This window comes from Strix aluco, chromosome 1 (assembly GCF_031877795.1).
Source record: "Strix aluco isolate bStrAlu1 chromosome 1, bStrAlu1.hap1, whole genome shotgun sequence".
Taxonomy (NCBI): domain Eukaryota; kingdom Metazoa; phylum Chordata; class Aves; order Strigiformes; family Strigidae; genus Strix; species Strix aluco.
Genome location: NC_133931.1, coordinates 111,222,443 through 111,247,366, shown reverse-complemented (window position 1 = coordinate 111,247,366; position 24,924 = coordinate 111,222,443). Strand labels below are relative to the sequence as shown.

At 36.7% G+C, this 24,924-nt stretch overlaps 1 protein-coding gene across 14 annotated transcripts in view; it reads left to right on the top strand.

Annotated features, from left to right (window-relative positions):
* The window catches only part of KMT2C (lysine methyltransferase 2C), a 201,040-nt gene that overhangs the window by 77,719 nt on the left and 98,397 nt on the right, over nt 1-24,924 (top strand). For all 14 annotated transcript variants that reach the window (XM_074831339.1, XM_074831228.1, XM_074831239.1 and 11 more), the window contains 2 exons: nt 2,154-2,293; nt 3,954-4,063. In XM_074831339.1, coding sequence (XP_074687440.1) covers nt 2,154-2,293; nt 3,954-4,063 — 250 coding nt within the window. The remainder of the gene's footprint in view (nt 1-2,153; nt 2,294-3,953; nt 4,064-24,924) is intronic.

The following is a 24,924-nucleotide window of genomic DNA, read 5'->3' as shown; positions in this document are numbered from 1 at the left end:
GCGGCCGAGGAAGCGAAACAATAACGGCGGCGGCGGCGGCGGCCGGGCCCGCCCGTGAAGCGGAGCCGCCTGAGGGGCCGCGGCCTCCTGAGGGGCTGCGGCGTCGCGGGCCCGGCAGGGCCGCTGTTCTTCAAATCTGACCAAAAGACACTCCAAAAATGTTTAATTAGTGCGTGTTCGGTTTGCTCTGTTAAACTTAACGTCTCAAATGTGTTAATACTCAGCGCCAGCGCGGTGCTTACTGCTGGAGACGCTGTTTAGTTAGTGTGTTTTGTCCTTGCTGAGAGGCACACAGCATACGGTTATATAATTGTGTCGGTGGTGTAAGAATGCTCGTTGTGTAATGCCCATAGGGAAATACTCCTTTTCTTAAAGCTAATAAAACGAACTCCCTCCCCTCAGACAGTTACTCTGTGTTATAGGCATACGAAGTTTTATTTACAAAAGGACTAAGTACTAAAGATCAGGATGGGGTGGAAAGTGTTTCTGTTCAGGATGAAATTGCAAAGTAAATTGGGATGTTCTTTAAATGGATTGGTTTGATCTTATGAGAAAGCTTTCATATTAATAAAAAGGCCTTGTGAATGGGGATTTTGTTTTTTCTTAATGTTCCTTTTACCTCCTGTGTTTTGAGTAACAGTTTAATGTTAGAAGTGGCTCCAGTGGACATGGGCGGTGTTCAGGAACCAGCTTCGTTGAACAGCATGGGTTAATGTAATGCTTTATTGAGGGGAGTCTTAATGTTGACTCAGAGTTAACAGTTTGGGTTTTTGCTTGATGTTTAGCTTGTCATGACATGGATTGTGAAAATGTAAAATTTCTTTGGTGGTGCAAGAGGGATGTTACTCTCTTCCCAGTAAGCTAAGGTCTTTTTCATGTATTTCTGAATGTAATTGCTAAAGTAAAGCGTGCGTCGTTTTCAGGAAGGTAAAGTTATTGCAGGTTAAAATTCCAGTGCTTACTCTATCTCTTGGCTTATGGGTGGTAGGTCATTTTTCAAAATCTTTTTAGAAGTTACAAGAAGGAAAGCATTCAGGAAAGAGGTGGCTTTTTGCTGTCTCAAATCCAAAAACTCAGAAGCAACAGCAAATGCGTATGTTTGCGAGATTAATGGGGGAGAATAATGAAGTTGGAAGAACGTTAATAGAAAGCGCAGCACCACCTTTTCTACCAACTGTTGAAGCATCAGAGATCTGGTCTCTTTTTATCAGTAAGCCTAAGCAGGCACATCCTTAGATGTCCAAGATAGGTTTTTGCCTGCAGGAAATAAAGGAGGAGTCATCACTTTCTTTTTTTTTTTTTTTTTTTTTTTAAATGGAGTAATCTGAGTTTTATTAATTGTTTTCTGTTGAGAGTAGAATTTGGTGAACAAATTAATAAGGTTATCAGCTAGATCCTCCCATGTCAGCACAATATAGTAGTCTTTGTATCACTGCATTTTTAAATTCCCCCACACTCCTTTCCTCCTGTATGCCCCTGCCCCCCCCCCCCCCCTTTTTTTTTTTTTTTTAACATCTTGGTGGCATTGGATAAAGATATTTGTTTCCAAGCAGCTTTTTCACTACTGGTCCTTTTTCTACCTTTCCCCCATAGTTGCTGTATTTTATCTAGGCACTTTACCTCTGGCGGTGGCAGTCTACTTTGAGAATACTGTCAGTGCTGTACCCTGGAACAGCTGTTAAGACTGCAGGGAGAGGGCCATATGAAAGCTGCAGCTGGTGCTCACCACTTAGACCACTCTCTTTTTCTTCCTTCTACACCTCTTCGTTCCTAGAGTAACACAGACTGTTTGCTGTTACCTAATGTAACCTCCATTCCTAGGGTTGGGCAAGTTTTGATATCAAACAGCAGTGGACAAGCATTTGTGTCCTGAAGAATTGGAAGAGAGTGGGCTAGGGAAAGGACCATTTTACCAAGCAATTTTTTTTTTGTCTGTTGAATAGCAGGTTTAACTGAAAACTTTGGTATTGGGAAAAAAATGTTGGGCTAAAGTATGAGGAGGAAAGACTTTTATTTATGTTGATTTATATTTTATCATGTTTGGAAAAATTGATATTCACTTTCCCTGACTTTTGGATTGCTTACAAGTATCTTACCTAATTGAACAAAGAATGTGGTCACCTCTAAGTTTGTTTTTCTGCTCCCCGGTACAGATCTCGATCGAGTATAGCATCATGTACAAGTGTAAGCACCCAAACTGCTTCTGACGATCAGGTTGTCAAATTCTGGGATGAACTCAGTTTAGTTGGCTTACCAGATGACATTGATGTTCAAGCCTTATTTGAGCCAACAGGTAAGATACCCTGCTATCTTCCTTTTTAGCCTGTCCAGTGGCTACAATAACAGTGAGTGAAGCTTTTCAGCTGTTGGTTTTCTGTACTCTGGTGTTTGTCAAGTGTTTGATGATGCTTTTGTAGCTTTTGTCAGTGTTACTGTTACTGTCAGTTACAGCAGTGTTACTCCTCTTCCAGTAATGGACAGAATTGTCGTCAGCTTTGTATGGGGAATATTTGTAATCTACTGCTGAACTCGGTGTTCAGGTAGTAGTATCTTCAGTATCATGATTGTATTTTGGGGAGAAAAGGAAAAAGAAATGAGACACAGCTTAATATAATTCTTAAAAGTCCTATTCCTGTAGCCTTACCTAATCTCCACTTGCTAATGTGAGGTTATTGGAAATAATGGAATGGGAGATTGAAAAGAGCAATATTTCTAGAACAACAGAGGCATAATACACTTGCATGTTTCCAGTATCTGCAGGTTTTCTGTCAGAAAACTGTCTGGTTTGTCATCTACTCTTCCATTTTAATGGAACTTTTCTTTTTACTCAATTATGAATTACTTTTTCAGAAAGCATCTGTGTCCAAATGTTTGGTGCTCGTAGTTCACTCACATATTTTGCCTCAAAAATGGAAATATATTTGTGCAATAATATAAATGTCATTCTTTCATGAGTGTGGAAACTCATTTCAAAGTCTAGTAAAAAAAAAAAAATACAATTTAATGGTTTGCTTTAAATAGTTATTCCATAGTGTGTGTGGATGGGCGGGGGGGTGTTTATCAATCTAAGTTTTTTTAAGTTGCTGCTATTTGTAGAAGACTCTTCCCAAGCCTTTACAGAGATTTGTGGGGGCGGTTTTTTTGTTGCTGAATGATTAAGTTGACGAAGTACCTAATTTCAGCAGCTAATGTAAAGCATCATTTCTAATCTAGTATAAAGCTGTCACAGAATTCCTTCAGAAGTATGCATCATTTACATTGCTTTTCCCAGAATTGAATTAGAAACCTCTTCTAAGAGGTACCTGTTGAATTCTGCAGACTCTGAATTTTTTTGTTACGTAGATAAATATTTCTAATTATATTTCTATAATGTGATTGTTGTATTGACACAGTTTTCTCAGTCATTTATATGGTGTTTCTGTTCATGCTGTATTTTGAGCTTTTAAAAGTTCTGTGTAGAATTCTAAAGCATCATGTGAGCATGTTCTACATGAACATACAGATCTGTATCTGGTCCTTGGGAATCGTAAATTAAGAGTACATGCACAGACAAAGGTTATCTACAGTGAAATGTAAGATCAAATGTAACTCTGTGTGTGTCTCACCAACATTGCATATAGAATCATAAAGTCAGAATCATATACAGCCCACTTATGATTACGTGATCAGGCATCTGAAAATTTGAAACAGATACACAGAACGTGCTGAAATGAAGAGGAAGGTGTGTTATGTATAAAAGAAAATTGCAGTGTATATATAGTGTCTGATAGTAATTGCAGTATATTCAGTGTATGGTAATAAAGGCATTAAATGTTGCAACGAGAAGAACAGGAGCAAGAGAGACTATTCTTTTTATCTGGCAAGTATTTACTACTGGAACTAAGTTCCATACTTACAGGAAGTGCTTGACAGAGTTGTACAACCAAAGCTTTTCTTCTTTCATAATGCATTAGGTCATTGCTGGGCTCATCACCGCTGTGCGGAGTGGTCATTGGGAGTCTGCCAGACTGAAGAGCAGCTATCGGTGAACGTGGACAAAGCTGTTGTCTCAGGGAGCACAGAAGTGAGTAAAAAGACATGAATGCTCAAACCAGTAAGGAAATAGGGGGTGGGGTGGAAAAAAGGTAGCAGGGGGTGGAGTTGGAAAAAAGGTAGCAGACTTATGCAATACTGCCAAAAATACCCACATACGGATCTCTGAGCTCACACTTACAATAAGGTTTCTTTGGCCCTTTGGTCTTCATGATAAAATCTACTGTTGCAATTTATTAAAAAGGCTTATGGAGTTGCATGGAATGTATCATTAATTAGTTTTGAGGTAACCAGAATGTAGGAAGTACTTGACTGACCAAAAAGAAATACAGACTAAAGAAAAGTTGAGTTCAAATTAGCAAATGCCCTACTAAGTAGGGGAAATACTTACTTTGCCAGTTTATATTCTGAATTTATATGACTGAAATAGAGTGAAAAAATTCTCAATTATTCATACCAGTTTCAAAAAGCAGGTTAGCGTAGGAAAACTAGTGTTTACCACAAAGCCTATGTTGTTACTTTTAACTATTGATAGAAATACACATATAAATACTTAGTCCTTTAATTTGAAATGGTAATGTATTTGGAAAAGTACGTACCTTTGAAAAGGTTGAACTCCTGGTGTCATATTCTGATAGTGTTTTGAAATGATGAAAAGACCTATTTCACATTGTTTTTCCCACATGTAGCTATATTTTTTGGTCATATTTAATCATGTCTGGTAGATTATTTTAATAATTTTAATCAGCTATGCTATCAAAAAAATCTGTGTAATTTTTGCTGTTTTTACCATGATCATGCTTAGACCTATTTTTACTTGATTCTTCAGGTTTTTCATGCATTGTATTAAAAAAAAAAAAAAAAGATGCAGAAGATACCAGTAAATGTTCTCCATTGTGAGGACTAAAAAGCTGCTTTAAATCAGTCTTTCAATCCAAGCCATATAATACGGCTTTCCTTGCACCTTCTACTTTTACTCATATTGAATAAATGCTTTGCTTTGAATAATTGATTTCTGTGTATCTGCTTTCAAAATAAAAGACTGTTCAGAATGAATGAACCTGACTATTAAGTTCTAGATGAGCTTGAAGATGTTAAAACGTTTGTATGTGTGTTTCTATGTATTAAAAAAATTATAAAAAGAATTGAAAGAACATCCAAAATTGGTTACTTTTTATTTTTTCTTTAAATCTCACTGCTGAAAGGTTTTCATCCCCTTGTTTTTGGCTTGATGGTGGTGGTGTGTAGTCATTTTGTGATCAGCTCGTTCCCATCTATAGTAATTTTCATTATAATGTTACGGTTTCTAACTGAAATCCTTGTTGCAGTGTTCAAGCTTGCATTTTGCTCTATTGAATTGAATCCTGCTTCCATTATTTCAGTTCCGTTTCTTTCTGTATGATACCTTGCTCCTCCCCTGTGCGTCAGAGTGATGGTGCCTCATCTTGGTGTCATCAGTATGTGCTAAATTTTGTGTAGATGATAATAATACAGATATTTAAATAAGAATTATTAAAGAATGCCACATCTCTCAGGTGTAATAGTTTCCATTTCAGCCCTGTCTTTTCATGTGCTGCTCTGTAGCTTCTCTACTAATCTTCAGATTCTGCAAATAAATTTTTAGATACCCCTATTGCACATGTTTCAGTGCAATGCAGAGAGATGACAGAAATTTGAATTGGGTGCCATTCTGCATATTTTCTATTCAATCTTTGCTGAAACCATTGAGAAACTTTCTTTGCTGTAATACAGCAGTCAGCCAGCAAAGAATGCCATTGGTTTGGTTATTCTCTTTCATCCTTCTTGTGACATCCCCAGGGAGAGCAGAGTAAAAGTGCAACTGTGATTGATTCTAGAGGAATAGCTAGACAAAATGGGACATCTTTATCCCATGATCACACCAGGGAATTTTTTGCTTTTAGTTTTTTTCAAGAAATAAGGAACAAAGTCTTCTGTAGTTTTCTGTTCCTGATCACAGAGCAGCAACATGGGGGTTTCTCAAAGAGTTTGTGTGTAACTGGTTTGGAGCCCAAATAATCTTGTGTTTGCTTGTGTCCAAGCTGTAGTGCTTGGTAGTATTTTTTTTCCACTGCTTTTGAACTTGTCACTAAGCTAAGGAAGGTACAAAAAAGTGTAAGGTGCTGGTTATCCTATGTCATAGTGAGAAGGCTTAAGCAAAGAAATTTTCTTTGCGTGAGATATTTGAAAACATTTTGAATGGAAAGTGTAGCAATTAATGTATGTTTCTGCATTTACAGATGCTTGTGCTTTGCTTTTGCTAGAATCTTGGGCTTCTTTCTAATGTAATGTTACTGCATTTTAAAAGTAAAGTTTCTATTTAAATGTACTGAATTGGCAATGCAGATGCAAGTATGTGCTCCAGGCATACAGAAAAATAGTTTAAATAAAAACAAGCTGTATGCTGTTTCCTCTACTTGCCACCAAATTTGCTTTGGTTTTTTTTGTTGTTGTTGTTTGCTTGCTTGGTTGGGGATTTCTGTCTTCTTGGAACTCCTTCTGGCGTGACATGGGTTTATGATGTGGTCTGCAGCATTGACATCTTTCCTTAGCTGGGAAAGTATGTTTTCTTTTCCTTAACATTCATGTACATGTTAATTTTTGACATGTAACAAACTATTTCTTCATAGTGTAGTCCGTTGGTTTAGGTCTTTTAATTTGTGGAGAGCATTTTGAGGCTGTTCTTACCTTGAGGGTCTCTTTAATTTGTAAGTTACATTCATGTTTCTCGTTAGTTAGGCTGCCTATTGTTTGCAAATCTGTTTTAACTGGATATGACAGTGTTTCTTATTACTCTGTTTACCACTTGAGATGTCCATTTGGCTTCACTGAACTTGTGATTGCATTAATAAAGTTCGTGTAGACATATTTCATTGACCTATTCCAAAGTATGTATGTTAATTCATTTTGGTTTTCTTCTTGGCCAGTGTTTGCTGAAGGTTTAAAATACAGTACTATAGAGATCTCTGTGCATGTTTCACAAAATGCCCTGCTTAACCTGTCTTTCTTCTTCAGTTCTTTGTTTTGATTCACTCATTTTGAAGGTCTGGCAAAGACATCTGACCAGTTTGTTACCTGTATTTGTGTCTAGACATAGGTGGGTTCTTTGACTTTTTCAAAGTCTTGAGTTTGTCTCTCTTTAATATGAATGAGTGCACATACATACATCTGTAGATGTGAGGTATTTGAAATCTTGTGCATCATGTTGTTTTATAACAACTGACAAATAAAAGCTGGAATATAAGTTAAGTTTGTGGTAGTAGATGTGCTGTAGCCTTAGAGTAGTATTGGTGACTCATCTCATCTCGTTGCTTGTCTTGCTTACCTCAGCAAGTGAGAGTCATGGGTTTTCTCAGATCCACTTTCTAAGTTTAAAAAGTTGTAAGGAAGAGATGGTGATCCAGGTGACAAGCATAGTGTCAGAGCTTTTCTCAAGATGACTCTTAAGAATTCACATACTTCTCTCTGGAGCTTGTATAGTCTGTAAGTTAAAGAGCCTGAACACCCGGACATGGCAGTTCCTCCCCCCACTACTTTAATATGTTTTAATGGAGTAATTTTGTTTCCAGTTTTGAAAGAAAAGAACTCTTTGGAATATAGACAGGGGAAGAGAAAACTTCCAGTGATTTGGTTGATCCAAAACTTAACTAAATTGTCTTATAATTCGTAACTGTTCTACTCGAGTACATAAAAATTACCATAGTAAAGAAGCTGTCATATTGTCAGCTTTATGAAGATAGACTTTTATCATTAAGGTGTTTCTACAGATATTTGTGGTAAAATGGTATGAAATGGAGACTTAGTAAGATAAACTAAGCAAAGCAAACTGAGCAGAAATCAGTTTTTGCTGAAAAAAGTAATACATGTGGACAAGCAGAGTTTTCTGCTTTTTCTTGTATTTCTGACGCTTTCTTAACTATGCTGCTTTTTGATATTTGGAAGTGCAAACTTATTGGCATTACCATTTAAAATGGAGGCCTTTAGGGCTTGCATCTGCTCAGCTTTTAACAAGAGTGGTTTCTGAAGTATTTTCAGGTATTTTTAAATACTGCTGTATAATTTCCTTGTTTATTTTACATATTTTGAGTAGGTGGCTGTTTCTCTACAGTCAGCTGAGGAAATAATAAAGTTTGCTACTTGTCTGCCTTCCACTGTCTAGCCATAGCTCTTCTGTATGCTACAAAGTCCCAAATAAGGTGGGCTGCTCTTTTCCCCAGTATGTAAGTAGCTCAATTCAAGAAGTGAGTTTAAGGAAGACTCAGTAGATAACATGTTTGAACCACTTTTGAACAAACTGTGCACAAGGAAGGAATCAAGTGGTAGCTTTCCCAGCTGGCTTTCTCTTCTGATAAGATATAGAAAGCGGTTTACAAGTCTGGGAGAATTTGTCAAGGATGCTAAAGTCAAAAAAAGCAGTATTGGTGGAAACCAAGAAGAAGATTTCTATCTACTTAAAGGCTGAATAGGAGAAACGTGATAGTAACAAAGTGTCTAAAGCCGTTCATTCCAAAATACTGTATTACTCTGTTTCCATTTTATAAATTGTGGATTTTTGTTTGTTTTGAAATTCTGTATGGCTCTTTGCATATTTATCTACTTCACACCTTTTGTTTTTCCAGTAATAGTCAAGTGTTTCTTCAGGATGAAGACTCTTGCAGCCAGACAGCTGAAAGATTGCTGTCTTCTCCCACCCATCTTTTTTTTAGTTAATCAGGGCAGTATCTTCTGTCTGTACAAGGCAGCTGTTTTCAGCTCCTGCTGAGATTCTTCAGGCGGTGTTTGGCATGTTATCATTGCTGAGAACTGTAGGAGTTCTTGCTTTGCATAGAGGCGAGCTAGTCAATAGTATCTTGCTTTGTTGCAGACTCAAAACGATCTGCTGTTTTGACTCTCCTCTCCTGTAAGCCCTTTTCACATGGTAACGCAATCTTGAAAATTATTTTTAAGGCAGCTTCCCTTGAATTCTGTCACCAGAGGCAAGAGATTGTGCTGTTTGTAGATGCTTCCAAGTTGGGACAGTGTTACAAGGCTTGCATATTAAATATCTCACTCAAACTCTTTCTTAAAGTCCTTCCCATCTACTGTTTTAATTCTTTGTTTGAGACTTGATCCTACTATGATGTTCACCAAGCTAGACCATAAAGAAATAAATTGAGGGGAAAGTTGGGAAACATTTAAAATGTTTATTTTTTTTTTTTTAAAGTGTTTGTCTGTATTTTGAATGTATCTTCATCCCTTAGCCTCAGTACACTACTCATCTTATTGAGACTTGTCCATGTTTTTAGTGGTAGGTGTGTATGTTTACTTGTGCTGCTTTAAGTTGAAAACAGATTTGGCTAAATCAATACTTCCTTTTGTTGTTCCTTGTATGTAAAGATAAGCATCAACATTGTAACATACTATTAACTTCGTACACTGTGGAAGATTGTGCCCATTTAGCCATAGGAATTTTTTAGCTAGTTATACTTTTTGTTGACATAAAAACTGTGTGTGAAAAATGGGGTAGATGACAAAATCCTGAAGATAGGGATGGTGTTGGTTTCATATCTGTCTCAACCTAGCTGAACAGAGCACGTAGCAATGCCTTTTTTTCTAGATAGAGTGCAGGATTTGCAGTTCCTTGATGCTCTAAAAGCTCCTTTCTTTCTTTTTCATTATTGGAAGAGCTAGTAATTCTTAAAACCAGGGAAAAACGCATAAAGAACGTCATCTGTCATAATTTATACCATTTCTGGGCAGAGTCCTCTGTATTTGCCCATTTTTCAAGGAGAAGCTTTGTAACATGATACTAAATGAGCAGCTCTGGTATTCAGAAGTTCCTCTCCCAACTCTTGAGGTTTTTTATGGCACTTTTGCACGCAATGAGGCCTTGACTTCTCTTCACCTTCCTTCACTGCAGCTTGAGAGTGGCTACCTGGCTGCTCGTAGAAGTCTGGAGTGGCTTCTGATTCTATCTTAATGAGGTGGTTTTTTTCCCTGTAGTTGCTTTTGTCTTGCAACTGAGGAAGGAAGTACTGCAGGAAGTATTCTTCCAAAATAACATCTCTACTTCTTTTATGGGTTGCTGTCTCTTAGAGAACTCTAGCACAGAAAGTGCTAGAGAAAGACTAGAGGATTAGCGACATCTCATCAAGAATACACTTCCATATGCTTTTGGTCAGTTTAGTAGTTTCATTCAGTTCGTGTATACTGTAACAGTTCAGCAGCAGAAGGCCCTGAGGTATTGCAATTTTCCATGAATTTCCCTCTTGTTATTTTGGAGTTTCTCTAGAGATTTGTAGCCATTTCCCTGCCGATGATGACAGGCTTTGTACTTCAAGGAAAGACATAGTGACTAAGGGTACAGCTTTCATAACATTTTTAACACTGTGAATTATCTTGTATGAATTGCCTTGTTACAGAGCGGTTTGGATTTTTGTCACCTAAAGACAGATCATTTGTGTCTTGGAGAATGTGAATCAGACTGTTCTTACAGCTTGTTAGTGACAGAAACACTATGACTGTTATTTTATAACTGTATTTTCCAAGTTCTGCAAGGCAGCGTGGTATTCTTAAAATTATCATAGTTGGTTTTGGTTTACTATGTGTAATCCTTCTGGAACACCTTTGTACACCATAAATGTCAGTACAGCTTTGGTAAATCTGTTCAGGTTCAAAAGCTGCCATGGGACCTGTATGTGTGTTCCATTTTTTGCAGGCCCAGCAGTTTAAGAACAGATATTTGCCTGCTTAGTAAGATTTACAACTTAATTCTCAATAATACTGTCACATGAACAATGATTATTCTTTCGTTTGAACCAAAATAAGCTTTACCATGATGTACTGTTGTTCACTTGAAGTCGTTGTCCTGTAGCAGCTCCTTTGGAAAAGCATACATCAAAATAGAGGAACCAGGCATAGGGAAGAAGTGAGAACAAGCAGATAGGAAGAAAGTTGACATTTGAAATTACTAGGATTATTGAAAAATACATCCTGTCCTGTTTTCTTCTATAATTTGACTCTAGAAGCCAAAGCAAATAAAGCATAATTTAATATACTTTATGAAAAAAAAAAACCCACCTAGCTTTTTACCTAGTAGTTATTTCTAACCCTACAGTCATTTTTGCCAAATTTTTATGATTTTTTGTTTCAAATTATCCAGTGGCATCTTGTGCATTCTATTTTTGTTTCTGCAGTGAAACACAGAACAGAAAAAACTAAACTACAGTTCTTACTGATAAATAATTGTTCCTTGTCTAAACACACCACCTTTAAAACTATGGAGTTTAGGACTCAGATTTCAAAAGACAGTTGTCAGTTTCCCCAGTTGTCTCATAGACCACATTTTCTAGTATGAAATAAAATAGATTTTTCTATATTCCTGCTGCTATTTAAGAAAATGAATAGCTAAGACTGAGTAAATGTACATCAAGAACTTTACACATCTCTGCTTCTAATATGTTTTTGTCATTATTTTGGCGCGTAAAGTATAGATACCTTGGGATCCAGTTGGACTCCACACTTGGATGTGGATCTTCAGTGATGTATTTAAAAGTTTGAAAGGACTGCTATGACAGAGTGGTCTGTCTGAATAGTATGATCTTAAAGTGAGAGGCAGTAGCATGTGGAAGAAATGTGGCTAATGTAAAGTCTAAACATTTTTGATGAAAGAAGGGGTCTGAAAGATTTTAATTTTGAATTTTCTATTTATTGAGTAGGAAAACATTATTTTTCTAGTATTTCTGATGTAATTGTTGCTCGCTCATGAATGCTTCGACACTCAAGTAAGTCTGCCTATGTTACTGAAAAATAGATTGTTTATAAGTGTTGGTTGTGATAGTCTTAAATTTTTCACTTATGTTCCCATTATTTAATGTATTTATTGTTAACATTCCAGTAAAGCTACTGCTATCCTTCAGAGTGCTAAGGTGTTTGGAATTTTTGAGTGGAAAAGTCAATTATAAATGTGAAGAAATTTATTTCAAGGCTATATGACACATCCCCAATTTAGCATTTGTTTTTAATTAGCATCTCAAGAAACAGAAAATGTTCCTTTCTTTAGAGACATAAAACACGCTCTCCTGTTTATGTACTAATTTACAGTGGAGTATCAATTTATCAAATGTTGGCAAAGCATTTTATTTAGAGTTTTTTCTATATACATGTTTTGAGAGTGTATTTCTAACAAGTGCAAATACTTTAACATGACTTTTCAGTCTTATTAGTAGTTCCTTGCTTCATAACCTGTTATCATCATGATTCTGACCTGTTGATTAGAAAAAGGAACACATGATAATGTGAAACCAGTTTAGCTATAGTTAATTTTTATATCACCTTCAACGTGTTGATTCTATTTACAAGAGGAAGGCAGGCATTAATTTATGAACCACAGTTTGGAGGAGCATTTGTCTTCTCAGATGAAGCAGAAGAAAATATATACATTTTTCAACTAATTTTTTGGAGCGAGAGATTTTTCTTTTGATTTGCTTGTCCCGAGTCTTCTGTGAAATAACAGCTGTGCTTGTATCCCTACCTTTTTGTTTCAAAGTATATGAAAAAAAACCAACACTGAATTTGTCTGCACAGCAAGTAGTATTGTCGGTGCATGTTATAACTCACTGATGAGAGGGAAACTGTGTCTTGTTCCTTCTTTGGTCCATAAGAAGTGCTAGAGCTTAACCCCTGGCAGCTGTTGCAAAGGGACAATGAGTAGTGCATGTATTCTAATATATATGGTTTAGGTTTAAGTAATAAACTTTATTCAGAGCAAGAGAGGACTTTTCATAAACGATCAGTTTTTTCCGGTGCGTTGAATACAGTTTCTCTGACTTTGTTGCCCAGTTCCCTCTGCACTTTTGCAGACCTGAACAGAAGCACAATGTCATTTCTGGCAGGCGAATCTACATAAATGATCTTACCCATAGTAACTGCATTTCTGGAACAGAGTAGCAAATGAGGAGGGAAAAGACTTGGGTTACTTAGGCAGCACAAGATGTCTTTCCTTAAGACGGTTCATATGGCTTCATGTAAAAGAAGGCATCTGATTTTTCAGCCTCACCTATTCCTGTTTCTCTCGAACTGCAGTGGTGCTGTTGGTTTCCTGCTGTGGTGCCAGGAGGCTGTTCTGTGGGAGCTTGCCCTGCGAGCGCTCCCTTGGCCCTGAAGTCGGAAAGCAGAGTCAGCCTTAAAGTTTTCAGTCTGTGTTTTTTTTTCAAGATGAATGCTTTGAAAAATGCACCTTTCTTGAACTGTAGATGTTGAATAGGTGGGTACTAGAATCAGGAGAGAGAGATTGTTGCTACAAAGACATTTCTGAGAGGGTTTTGATGCTGAATAGACGATAGGCATTGCAGATGCGAAGGGCAGTCTGTGAGGTGTAGGAAGCAGACAGAATGGACTAGGGGCACAGAGACAGACTGAGAGAGAAGCAGCAATAGCCCAGAAATGAAAGCCGAAAAGCCTAGCTGAGAAACATGAAAGGGCCTATGTTCCTGAAGGAATTTCCAGTGCATGTTTCTTTTATTCAGTAACATTCACTGAAATAATTTACTGAAAGCTCTGAAGTGAAATTGTTTAGTGTGTGTTCCAAACTGGTGAACTGTGTTTCACAAAGACCTTTTCTTCCTTTTTGCATGACTTGAGTAGAAAACACTTTTTTCATAATACACCCAAAGAAATTCTCTATATTCTTTTTTCTCTTTTTTTTCCCCCTGGGTGTCTTTCCTAAATGTTACTCTAAGCATTAAGGCAGTGGCATACTAGTTCATGTTGAGGTGGCACTCTGTTGCTGGGCATTTCATGTCAAGATTCTATAATCTATCTATACCAAGCTATTTTTGGAACTTAGGTGTTAAAAACAGGGAGAACCTGATCTCTGAAGAGTGAAGAAAGCCCACTAAAGGAAAATCACATTGTCTCTTAAATCAAGATTGTACCTTCTTCCTCAGCTAGTGCTTCAGTTTGCTGGTGGTACTGACCCGGTTTGGTGATTCATTGTAGAACATAAGAATATAGATATTTGGGCTCTCCCTTTCTCCTGTCTTTCTATGCTCAACAGCAGTAGCATAGTCCTTCAAGGTCTACAAAAGAAAGAAAATGACAATACACCCAAATTTTAAACGTGGACCAAGGAAATAACAAAATGTTCTTTTAAAGATCTATGAAAATGTTTACAAATTTATTGAAATTATTATCCTATTAATATTTTCAGCAGATAAGCAGACTGGAGCTCTATCTATATTAAAAAAGGCAGGAAACCGTACCCATCTCTTAACAAGCATGCTAACAGTAAGCCCATAGAAACTTACACAGGAGGCATAGCAGTACCACCCATGTCCTCACTTTTGTAGGTATGTGAATGCAACCCTCATTTTCCTACCTTACTACCACCTCACTCATGGCTGCTTCTTATTTGAATATTTTATATTTAATCTTTTTTCATAGCCAATGTGGATCAATCTGACGGGGGTTTTTTTTAATGTTAGTGCTTTAAGGGTCTAATTTTGCCTTTGTGTGATGGTTACATTTATGAAAAAAGACTAATCAGTCTTTTGTAGTTAATATTGGTTAGTTGTAGTCAAGGACGGGTCCTCGTTATGCTTTGAGCCTTGTATAAATAAAAAGGCATCTTCCTTGCCTTCAGCAGCTTGCTGTTTAATAGACAGCGCATGAATAAAAGGGAAAAAATACCCCTGTGGGGCAAGTTGTAGGTGTATTTACTGAACTGTAGCATTGCTTAGTGTTAGACAATTGACTCTAATTCTGGTTTCATAGCAGTTTCCCTTTTAAATAGTATTTTATTTAAGCATGTCTTTTAAATTTTTCATGGATGTGGTTCACATGCCTTTTTCTGAACACGAACTTTAAAGTTCAGACTTCTTAATGAAATTAGAGTTATAAAGTGGTTTTGATTATTCCAATCAAAAGAGTTTGAGTAATATTTTCCTGCTAATATAAATTATATTATGGGTTTTTACACATCCTAAAAAAATAAAATCATACGAACATATTTTAATTTAAAACTCAGGATTACTCATAATAGTCTGTTGGCATCAGTTTGCTTTTAAGCAGTAGCCTAAAAACTACTTCTGAGATTAGTGTACTCAGCAGCTTGCAAAATCAAACCATTAGCAAAAAATAGTTTTTAACTCCCTAAAGATTTTGTTATTGACTTCCATTAGTGTAAGTTCTGTCCCAGAGTTGCAGATTGAGCATAAATATTGCAGGCATCAGTATGAAGTAGTGCCATTAATGCAGGTGTCCTTGAGTGTTTTTTTTAATAACATGGAACAAATCATGCATGAGAGACATCTTATGAATCTTCACAAATGTAGACCAACTGCCCTTCATGTGCGAGTGCATAACACTCAGCGATAAATACAGACGTTACTTGCATTAAATCTATTTTTCTATATAAATCTATTTTTTCTAATGATCTAAGCTGCTACTGATAGTCATCTTTTTACGTGAAAGGATTAATATTGTTTATTTTCATTTATAATTGTCCTCTCCATTCTGCACATCTGACCTGGAAATAAAAAGTAGGCAAACAGTGGTAGGTCTGCTGCCAGTAATGAACTTGAAGGTGTTCCATGAATCATAGTTGTGATTAATACTAAGAATTGTATTTAATAATGTTAATTGAAGAACTGATGAAGTGGCATGTTCTCAAATCAGCACTTCCCATAAGCTTTTTTAGTAGTGTAGTTTTTCTTCAGTGATATTAATGTATTCCTTCAAAGGTGTCGTATTCCTCTTCAGTACATTGGGGGTGGGAGAAGTAGCTGTTATGAAATAAATAAATATTTGCTTCCTGGAATACATAACATTGGTAAAACAACTTGATACACCCTAAATATATTGCAGTGACATGGTCTCACTTCAGGTACAATGAAGATACATGTATTCAGTCTGCAACCTAGACAATTATTATTTTTTTTTTTTTTAATAAAACTGCAGGTATTTTCACATCTAGCCTTCTCACTTCCCATTTTTAATTCATAAAATAATAGTTCCTTCTGTTTAAAAAAAATCTTCCCTCAATCTGCTTCTGTATGAAATTGCCTTGCAAAGAACTGGTAAGAGTGGCATATTCTGCAGAGTAAATAGTGAATCTGGATCTAAATGAATGGCTGTCAAATATCCAAGCAAATACTGGTATTTTTTTTCCTTTCAATTACTGCAGGTTGTTATGGCAATATTAGGTGTTATTTCCATCGTATTTCCAGGGACATATGTTGACAAATCATAAACCTTTAAAAATTAATATAGACTTTTAGAGAAATAATACAAGAAGACCGTTCAGTTGATATCATCATTGTTTGAGCTTTGTGAGGAAAATGCTCATTTTCCAAAATGTAAATGGATTTGATACGTTGAATAGGTAAGAGTTTCAGAATTTCCAAATGTTGTAGCAGGTGAGGTTTTTTAATGAGAGTAACTTGAAATAGATGGCGAATTGTTGGGAAGACTGTTACCATTACGCATCCATCATATCAGAATGTGCCTTTGGCACCTCCAGAATGTTTGCTTTCTGTCAGATGTAAAATATTGTGATGGATCAATCCCCCAGTAAAGGTCGGACCTGGCAGCAATGCTCACTCATCTGAGAAACTAAAAGGTCAGAATAGTCAAGAGTCTGGTAAGACTAGAAGCTGAGCATCACAGTAACGTATGGTTGTACTTCCGCTCTTAATTTTATGTGAGCCTGTTGTGTTTGGTACTTCTGGAAGTTCATTTCTGTAGGTGAGCACACTGTTTGGTGTTTTTCAGCCTTCACTGAACTCCTTAAATTGAAATAAATCCATTTTGTAGTAAGTCATCTCTTGCCTTATGGGTGTTTTTAGTAAAATATTCATCCTAGTACTGTGACAGCATTGTTATCTTAACACTATCACAGAATTAGGATGATCATCTGATGCTAAGATTTCCATGCCATCAAATTGGTTTTAGAAATCAGTGATTGAATCTTGATTGTTTTAACCATCTGAACAGTCTCTCTAATACCACTGGACTGCTCGCATGAATTAGCTGAGCAGCCTGTGTCTCTTGAAGAGTTTATTTGTAGATGGTTATGATAATTAAGCCTAGGAACCAGAGTGAAGTAGACTTTCCACTGTGTTAGCGTGTGGACAGTCTGTCTTTAGGACTTGTAACCTTGCTGTGGCCTTACAGCCTGGTCTGTGTGGAGCAGCAGGAAAATGTGCTGCCCAGAGTGTAACGCAGAATCTAAAATACAACTCTCAGAATCTCAGGCTGGCTCCTGCTCTTTCTCCAGGCCCATGTCGTGTTGACCCAGATTACTTCCCTTTCACTAGTTCTGATGTATTATTCATGTTATTTCAATGTGGTTTTACTTTTGATGAAGGAATGGGTTTTTACTGTAAACGTGGTGAGAAAAAGCTTTTAGGACATTATTCTAGTCCTAGTTTAGCTGTAACCAGATAAGAATAAAAATACTGAAACCTCCTTGGCCTGTCATTAGAGATTAAGGAAAAGCATTATGAAGAAGTACGACTGTGCTTTGTTTGACTATATGCTACATATGAAACAGAAGCTTCATCTAATTGTTTGTGCCTTACTCCTTCAGAGTGTAAGAAGCCTGCTACACACAGCAACATTAAAAACCACACAGAATCTTGTAGTGGAGAAAAGGAATTTTTAATGTAAAAGAGACCAGGTGGGAATTGGTGCTGGAACAGGAGTAAATATGTACACTTACTAAGGGAATCTGTGACATATAAAGCATAACAGTATTTCCTGGCAGTTTTTTCCATTCAATGGCACTAATATCTCTATAATTAAGAGCAATGGAAGTATTTAGAGGAAAACTGTATACTGTTACAACCCATTTTTTTTTTAATTGAACAGCTGTAATTTCTACCAATGGAACAAACTATATTATAAGAAAATGATTATTAGTTTAAAATGCAAAGTTAAATGAATGCAAAATTAACAAACAGATGGTGAAGAATTATTGTGTTTTATTTTACTCCTGGGTAAAAGGGCTCATGCATGATTGTAAAAATGTCATCACACTTCGTAAACCTGAAAGCAAACAGAATTTGCAGTTGTGCACATCTGTTTTGGGACACTGCTAAAGGGTTAGAAGAATCAATGTTGTTTTCAAATAAGGGTATTCATCAAAAGGATATAATTTACTTAACAGTTATGGCTTCTGCTAAGCATCAGACTTAATGTTCTGTGGAATTCATTACAAAATTTGGCAGCTTTTTTCTTCACAAGCTACTGAGGCAGCATGCTGCAAAACTAAACAAACAGCCCCTTCTTATCCTTCCCTCCCGGAGCCCCAGAACAACAGTTGAATTACCTGCTAAATGTTTGACCAGTAATTTCAGGATTTTAAATTCTAGGTCAGGATGTGTCGCACTTCACGATGCTTGCCCAAGCAATGTCAGTGATGGAATAGGATGAAGTGACAAGCAGCTTATTTATTTCAGTAGCTAGTGAATTTAAAAAAGGGTTATGTAATGTTTGGGGATACCATGTTTTGGGACGAGGAATGGAAGAAATACGTGTGACTAATTTAGTCAAATTGAAAAAAAAGCCTAAAAGCCCTAGCCAGATAAAACGTGAAGCTTTTATTAGAAAAGAAATTATATTAATGTTTCAAGATGGTAGTTTCAAAGTATGCCATCTAATTGCTTTATTTGAGCTCAATTTACCAAAATTAGTGAACTGAAGATGTAGGATTTTGTTTACGATGACTCTGTGCCATTTGGAGAGCGCAATTTAGGAACAGCCAAGGAAATAGGAATTATGAACAATAAGGTACTGATTGCAGTCAGTGGGGAAGGAATACTAAGGAGGTGCTCACTAATGAGGAAGGTATTAAGGGCAGGAAATTCTTGTATTTTTTTATGTCTGTACATAATCCAGAGTTCCTTGTCACCCCATCCCTGCTATTACCTTGTAAATTAGGTGTATCATTGAGTATATATAGTGACTCTTGCTGACATTAACTTTCTGTTAAACGGAGTTAATGTATCTACAAAATCTTTGTTAAAAGAATGCATTATCAAGACTATAGAATCAAACACAAAGTTAGGACATGCCAGAAGACAGGTTGTCTGCACGCAATTAATATCCTTTGCACACGCCTTTTTGCGTATGCCTGATTATGCAGTCTTTAATTGTATGATCACATGCAGATCAGCTAGTGCCTAGTTCAATCTATAGGATGGACATTGCTGTCTTAGTAAAAACCTCTTCAGTATTACATTTACACATTGTTGTTCAATGTGTAGGTATGTAGACTAGACAGATACTGCTGAAAGGAAAGAATTACTCATTTTCACATAAGTTTTTCTTTGATTTTTCTATAATAAACATGGGAATAACTTGTCTATAAATTTTTCCAAATAGCAGGTTTATGTGGCATTTTTATGCATCTTAGGCTCCATTTTCCCCAAGAGAAGTTGATTTTTTTTTTCCTTTTTTGAACTTTAGAATATCTGCTAATTTGAATGTCAAATTGAAAGCGTTTCAAAAATACTCAGACTTACTTAAAAAGTTGCACTGATATTGCAGTTCTTTCTTCACTCTGTTGGAGTTGTGAGTGCACAATCTATGTAGAAATCAAGGCTGTATTTTTAGGGGAGAAAAAAACCCCAAGCTTTTAAGAGTAAGGTTAAGGACTAAAAAAACTTCAGAAAAGTTTTACTTCGTGTCCAATATCATAAAGGAGCTCTATGAAGGAAATGAAACTAGAACTGTTTTGCAGGTCATCATTCAGTTGCCATAACTAAGTAGGTTTTTTTCTCCCACAAGCAATTAACAACTTTTTTCAATACATACTTTTTTCCCTCTACAAATTAAGCATGGTCCTAGAAGTAACAGATTTCTTTAATGCAGATAACTCTTTTTAAGAGGTCTGTTTTATGCACTAAATCTATCTTTGATCTTCAATCCTTTTTGTGTTTTAATGTACATACATAGTTACAGTTGTGTGTATGTGTCTCCATTCCTTTATCTTTGTCTCTGTGTTATGTGTGTTGCCTTGCAATTGTCTGACTATATAATTTCCTTGCATCAAGGAAAAAAAGGAAAAGGCAGACCTTCCAAACTGCAGATTTAAAACCTTTATGGCTACATACAAACCTCTTGCTATTTGAGCTGCCTAAGTGATAGTGATATAGCAAGGACTGTGTACTTTTCCTACTTGTAGTCTTCATCCAATTTTAGTTGCCTCAGACTTCTGACTTTTTGTTCAAGTTGATTTTTTTTTTATCCACTTCCACTCTTCCTTGTTCTTCCTGCATTCCCTCTCCTTAACCTTTCTATTCCCCTTTCCCTAGGTTCCTTTTGAGATCTGTCCTTTCACCATTTCGTATGTCTTAGCACATCAGTTCCCTCAGCTCTTCATCCAATTTTAGTGCCCAGTTTTAGTTAATTGGCCCTCGTAGTGCCATCACTGCCCCTCCTCAGCTTCCAACTCTATCCATGGTTTCTCCTCCCAGTCTTATCAGACTTATTCACACAGTGTAGTTAGTCCCTTTTGTCTCTTTGACCCATATTTGTCCATCTGCCTGTGTACTGCATACTCTCATTCCCCACACGATTTAAGTGACAGTGATATCAAGAGCCTTAGGGATGTCTGCTTTCCATTCCAGTGGCTTATTGTGCTTAGGCTTAGAGTATTTATTACAGACTTCCTCTCTCTAATCCTTGTCAGACTGAAGCAATCTTTGCAGAAGGTACACGTAGTCTGATCAGTGCTAGAAATGGGAGAGGATCAGTCATGATCAGTAAGAGTAGATTCTTCTGTGATTTTTCACTGACAAACTTTTGGAAGTGTCTTACATTTAGAAAAATAGTTTTCTCAAGCTTGGTCACATCTGGATAGATCTGCAGGGTAAGGGCAAAAGTTGCATCCCCCACACTAAAATTCCTGCCAAATTGCAAGTCCAATTGTGAGTGAGGTTGTTTTTAAGATGAGCAAAATGTTTTTCTTACTGACTTTTCTGTTCTCAGAAATGGCTGGAAAGTTTTGACTAAGTGTTCCAAAAGTATTTAAGAGAAATTAGGTTTGTGTTATGTGAAGCTTTAGGCCAACTTTTTATCGTTCAGAAAACTTACATGAATAGAATATAAAATTTATATGGAAGTCTTCGTAAGCAGTACCCATTCACATCCCTTCATTGATAGTGCCATGCTGACAATACCTTTGGTGTGAACTTAGCTACATTACCAACAGAGAATTTTTGTCAACATATTTTAGGCAGGCTTCAGCTCAGGACTGTCACCTAAATTTAGACCTTCCTGTGGATGTGTGTACCTGCGAGCTGTGTTTAAGTTCCAATTAGAGGCAAGGGAGATCTGACCGGTACTGTCAATGGAGCCTGAAAATGGACACCCACTGTTTGGTCAACTGAATTGCAATGAAGTAAATTCCATAAAATGACTAAGTCTCTATTAAGTGTAATGGGAGCTTAAACACTTGTCTCATGTATAAACCCAAAATCTAGACCCTGAAATTTAGATGTCCCCATCTCAGGCCTTGTTTGGAAGCACAGTGAGACTGTATCAGCAGTAAATTCTCTTTTCACTGGGTTTCTGCTAAATGGCTTTGCAAATGTAATTATGGCAGCATAGCTGTAGCTATGGAGTTTCTGTAGCATAGACATAACCTATAGAATGCTTAAGCCACTTCAGAATGCTTATATGTGATTTAAGAACCTAGGAGCTGTGCTGGATTAGACAGAAAGTTGATTTCATCCCAGTATCTTCCGCAGTGACCAGTAACAGATGCCTAGAGAAGATCATTAAACAACAAGCATGTAGCAATGTTTCCCCCAATTATTTTTTTCAAGCCTCCAACAATTTGTGGCTCAGACTGTGCTCTGCCAACAAAAAGAAATGTCTACACATACTTCTTAAGACCTTCCAAGCATGAATCAAATGTAACTGGCACAATAGTCTGTTTTCTGAGCCTGCCAAAAAGCAGTCTTAAACCAAAGCTGATGATTTCTGTTCTTGCCTTGTTTGTCCTGAAGTTTCTGATGTTGAAGCCTAATAATCACAATTTAAATTACATTAAACATTATTGACCTTTTCATTGTTGACATGCTAACTAAACAAGAGGCTCGTGTGTGCCCTTCTGTCACGGTGGGTATTAGATGAGAATTAAGGGAATAGTTGGTTGTTAGCTGTGGGAAGGCTTGGACTCAGTCAAAACTTTTACATTATCCTAAATCTTGTAGAAAGTGAGGAGGTGAATAAAGAAGAAGCTTTTCCTCATGAAAGTGTGAAAAAAGCAGCAAAGGCAGAGTCTGTGGAGGAAATCGTTATTCCACTAGCTTATATAATGATGAGGAGAATACAACTTCAAGGCACACAAACACTTCTGTGAAGCTTTTGAATAGACAGGTTTTGGGAACATTTCAGATGATATGAGGAAGGATTTGTACACCATAAGGTTTTCATGTTTTCCTCTAACTATTTCAGGTTTCAAATAAAAAATATTATCTCCCTTAGCAAACTTGCTTCTTACAGGTTATTAACCTATCACAACTATTATGAAAAACACCCCTGCAAAGCATGAATGCTTTATTGTCCCAATTTTTAGATGCCTTGATATCAAGACCATTTAATGTATTTGTTTATAAAGGTTAAAAAAAAGGAGGCAACTGGTGGGAAGGACGAACAAAGTAGTGACTTGGAGAGAGCCTGAAATCTCCACACTTAAAGGGACTTTTGCTTTCTACCTCGATTACATGTGTTGAGTCACTGATAGTGGTGTTAGTCATCATCATTTGTATCTTCTTGCCTTTGTTCCTTATTCCTCTATAGATAACTCAGCAGATTACAGACAGATGGAGTGTCTAGTCAAGAATTCTGCATTAGAAGACAGTCTTTCTCAGGCACGTGTTGAGCTTGGCCAAATTGCATCTCATCTGGTTGTCCATGGTTTTTCATATAGTTTTAGAAGCAAAACTTGATAGTTTGTTTCTACAATTATGATCTTTAACATTTTTTTTTTTAAGCTTACTTCAAGTGTACTCAGAGCATGAAGCGGACACTGTAGTAAAGTTTTGATACATGGCTGTCTCTGTTAAGAAAATTGTAGTTGTAAATTACAGTTAGAAATCTGAATTTTAGTTTCTTCAATTTTAGTATGTGTTAGGATTGAGGAACTTCTGTTATTTTATAACTGGTCTCTGACTTGCTTGTCATAAGTTTAAGTGATTTTTGCATTTGATACATAATTAATACAAAATTAAGAAATTAGGAGGTAATTTCCAGTACTCCTGGAAATGAGCATTATTTAGTACCTTTTGTAATCAGTAGCTCATTGAAAGCCATTAATTCTTTTTAGGTGCCATCTTACTGCATTGTGCTCTTAAATGCTTTGTGGTACTTAAACCAGTCTATTTGACATTAGAGGTGCTAATGGTGTTTAGTGTCTTGTGTTGTTTAACCCTGGCCAGCAGCTGAGCTTCACGCAGCAGTTTGCTCGCTCCTCCCCCCCTTCCAGTGGGATGGGGAGGAGAGTCAAAAAAAAAAAAGGTTAAACCTGTGGGTTAAAAACAGTTTAATAACAAAAATAAAATAACAATACTGTTGTGTTTTACTTTTAACAATAAATAAAATACTAATACTAATAATTGTAATGAAAAGAAATTTAACAAAGAGAAATAAACCCCAAGAGAAGACAAGTGATACACAATGCAGTTGCTCACCACCCACTCACCGATGCCTGAGCAGTGATCCGCCCCTCCCAGCCAACTCCCCCCCCCTGGTTTCTGTACTGATCGTGACGTTCTGTGGTATGGAATATCCCGTTGGCTAGTTCTGGTCAGCGATCCTGGCTGTGTCCCCTCCCAGCTTCTTGTGCACCTGCTCGCTGGCAGAGCATGGGAAACTGAAAACTCCTTAACTTCGGATAAGCGCTACTTAGCAACAACTGAAACATCAGTGTGTTATCAGCATTACCCTCACACTAAATCCAAAACACAGCACTGTACCAGCTACTAGGAAGAAAATTAACTCTATCCCAGCTGAAACCAGGGCATGTTTATAAGCAGTATAAAGCTTTTTCTAGATGATGGAGTAATCAATGAAGATTATCAGAACTGCCAAAGAACGTATTTCATTAATCACTCTTTATACTAAAATTTCGTTGTGGTCTCATTAATGACAGGCTGTTAAGGTGCAGTTCTCCTTAGTTACAGGTTTGTATGATAGCAGTTTGCAGTAGTTAAACACTCTGAAATTTGTTCTTACAAACAATACATTAAATTGTTTAATTAAGGACAGATGGTTTGTGTGCATTTTTGGGTACACTACCATAAAATTAAAATTGCTTATTATCATAGGTTTTGTCAGCTGACCTTTTTAAAGCTAAGTAAGTTCATAATCAGTGAAAACCTTTTGTCATTTTGCTTTAAAAACATTTTGCAGTACCTAATATTAACATCTAACTTTACTGCACTAATCAGGTCACAACTAAGTATTTATTCAAAATCCATACTTTAGCCTTTCTTTAATGTCTGCCTCCTAAGGGTTGTTACTTGTCCAGTTGCTGAGACAGTAGTGCTGTAAAGTAATTCTAAGGGCATGGAGGGTGTACTCCCATATAACTAGAAAAGAGAGGAGGTGATTGATGAGGTTTTCCTGTGTTTTCTGTTAATTCACTTAGTGCTTCCTCATTTGGTGTATTTGTGTAACAGTGTCATGTCTGATCCAATGGGATTAGTGAATAAAGGGAGTTTTAACATGAAATTTGAAAGAGCGCATAGCTATTTGCTTTTAAAAATGAGATCCTTTTCTGTCTGTATGAAAAAGATCAAATGTAAAAGAAAAAGGTGAAAAAGACCAAGTAGAAGGAGGTGTGGACAGTTTTAAATAAATCATAAAAGGAAAACTAGGGAAAAA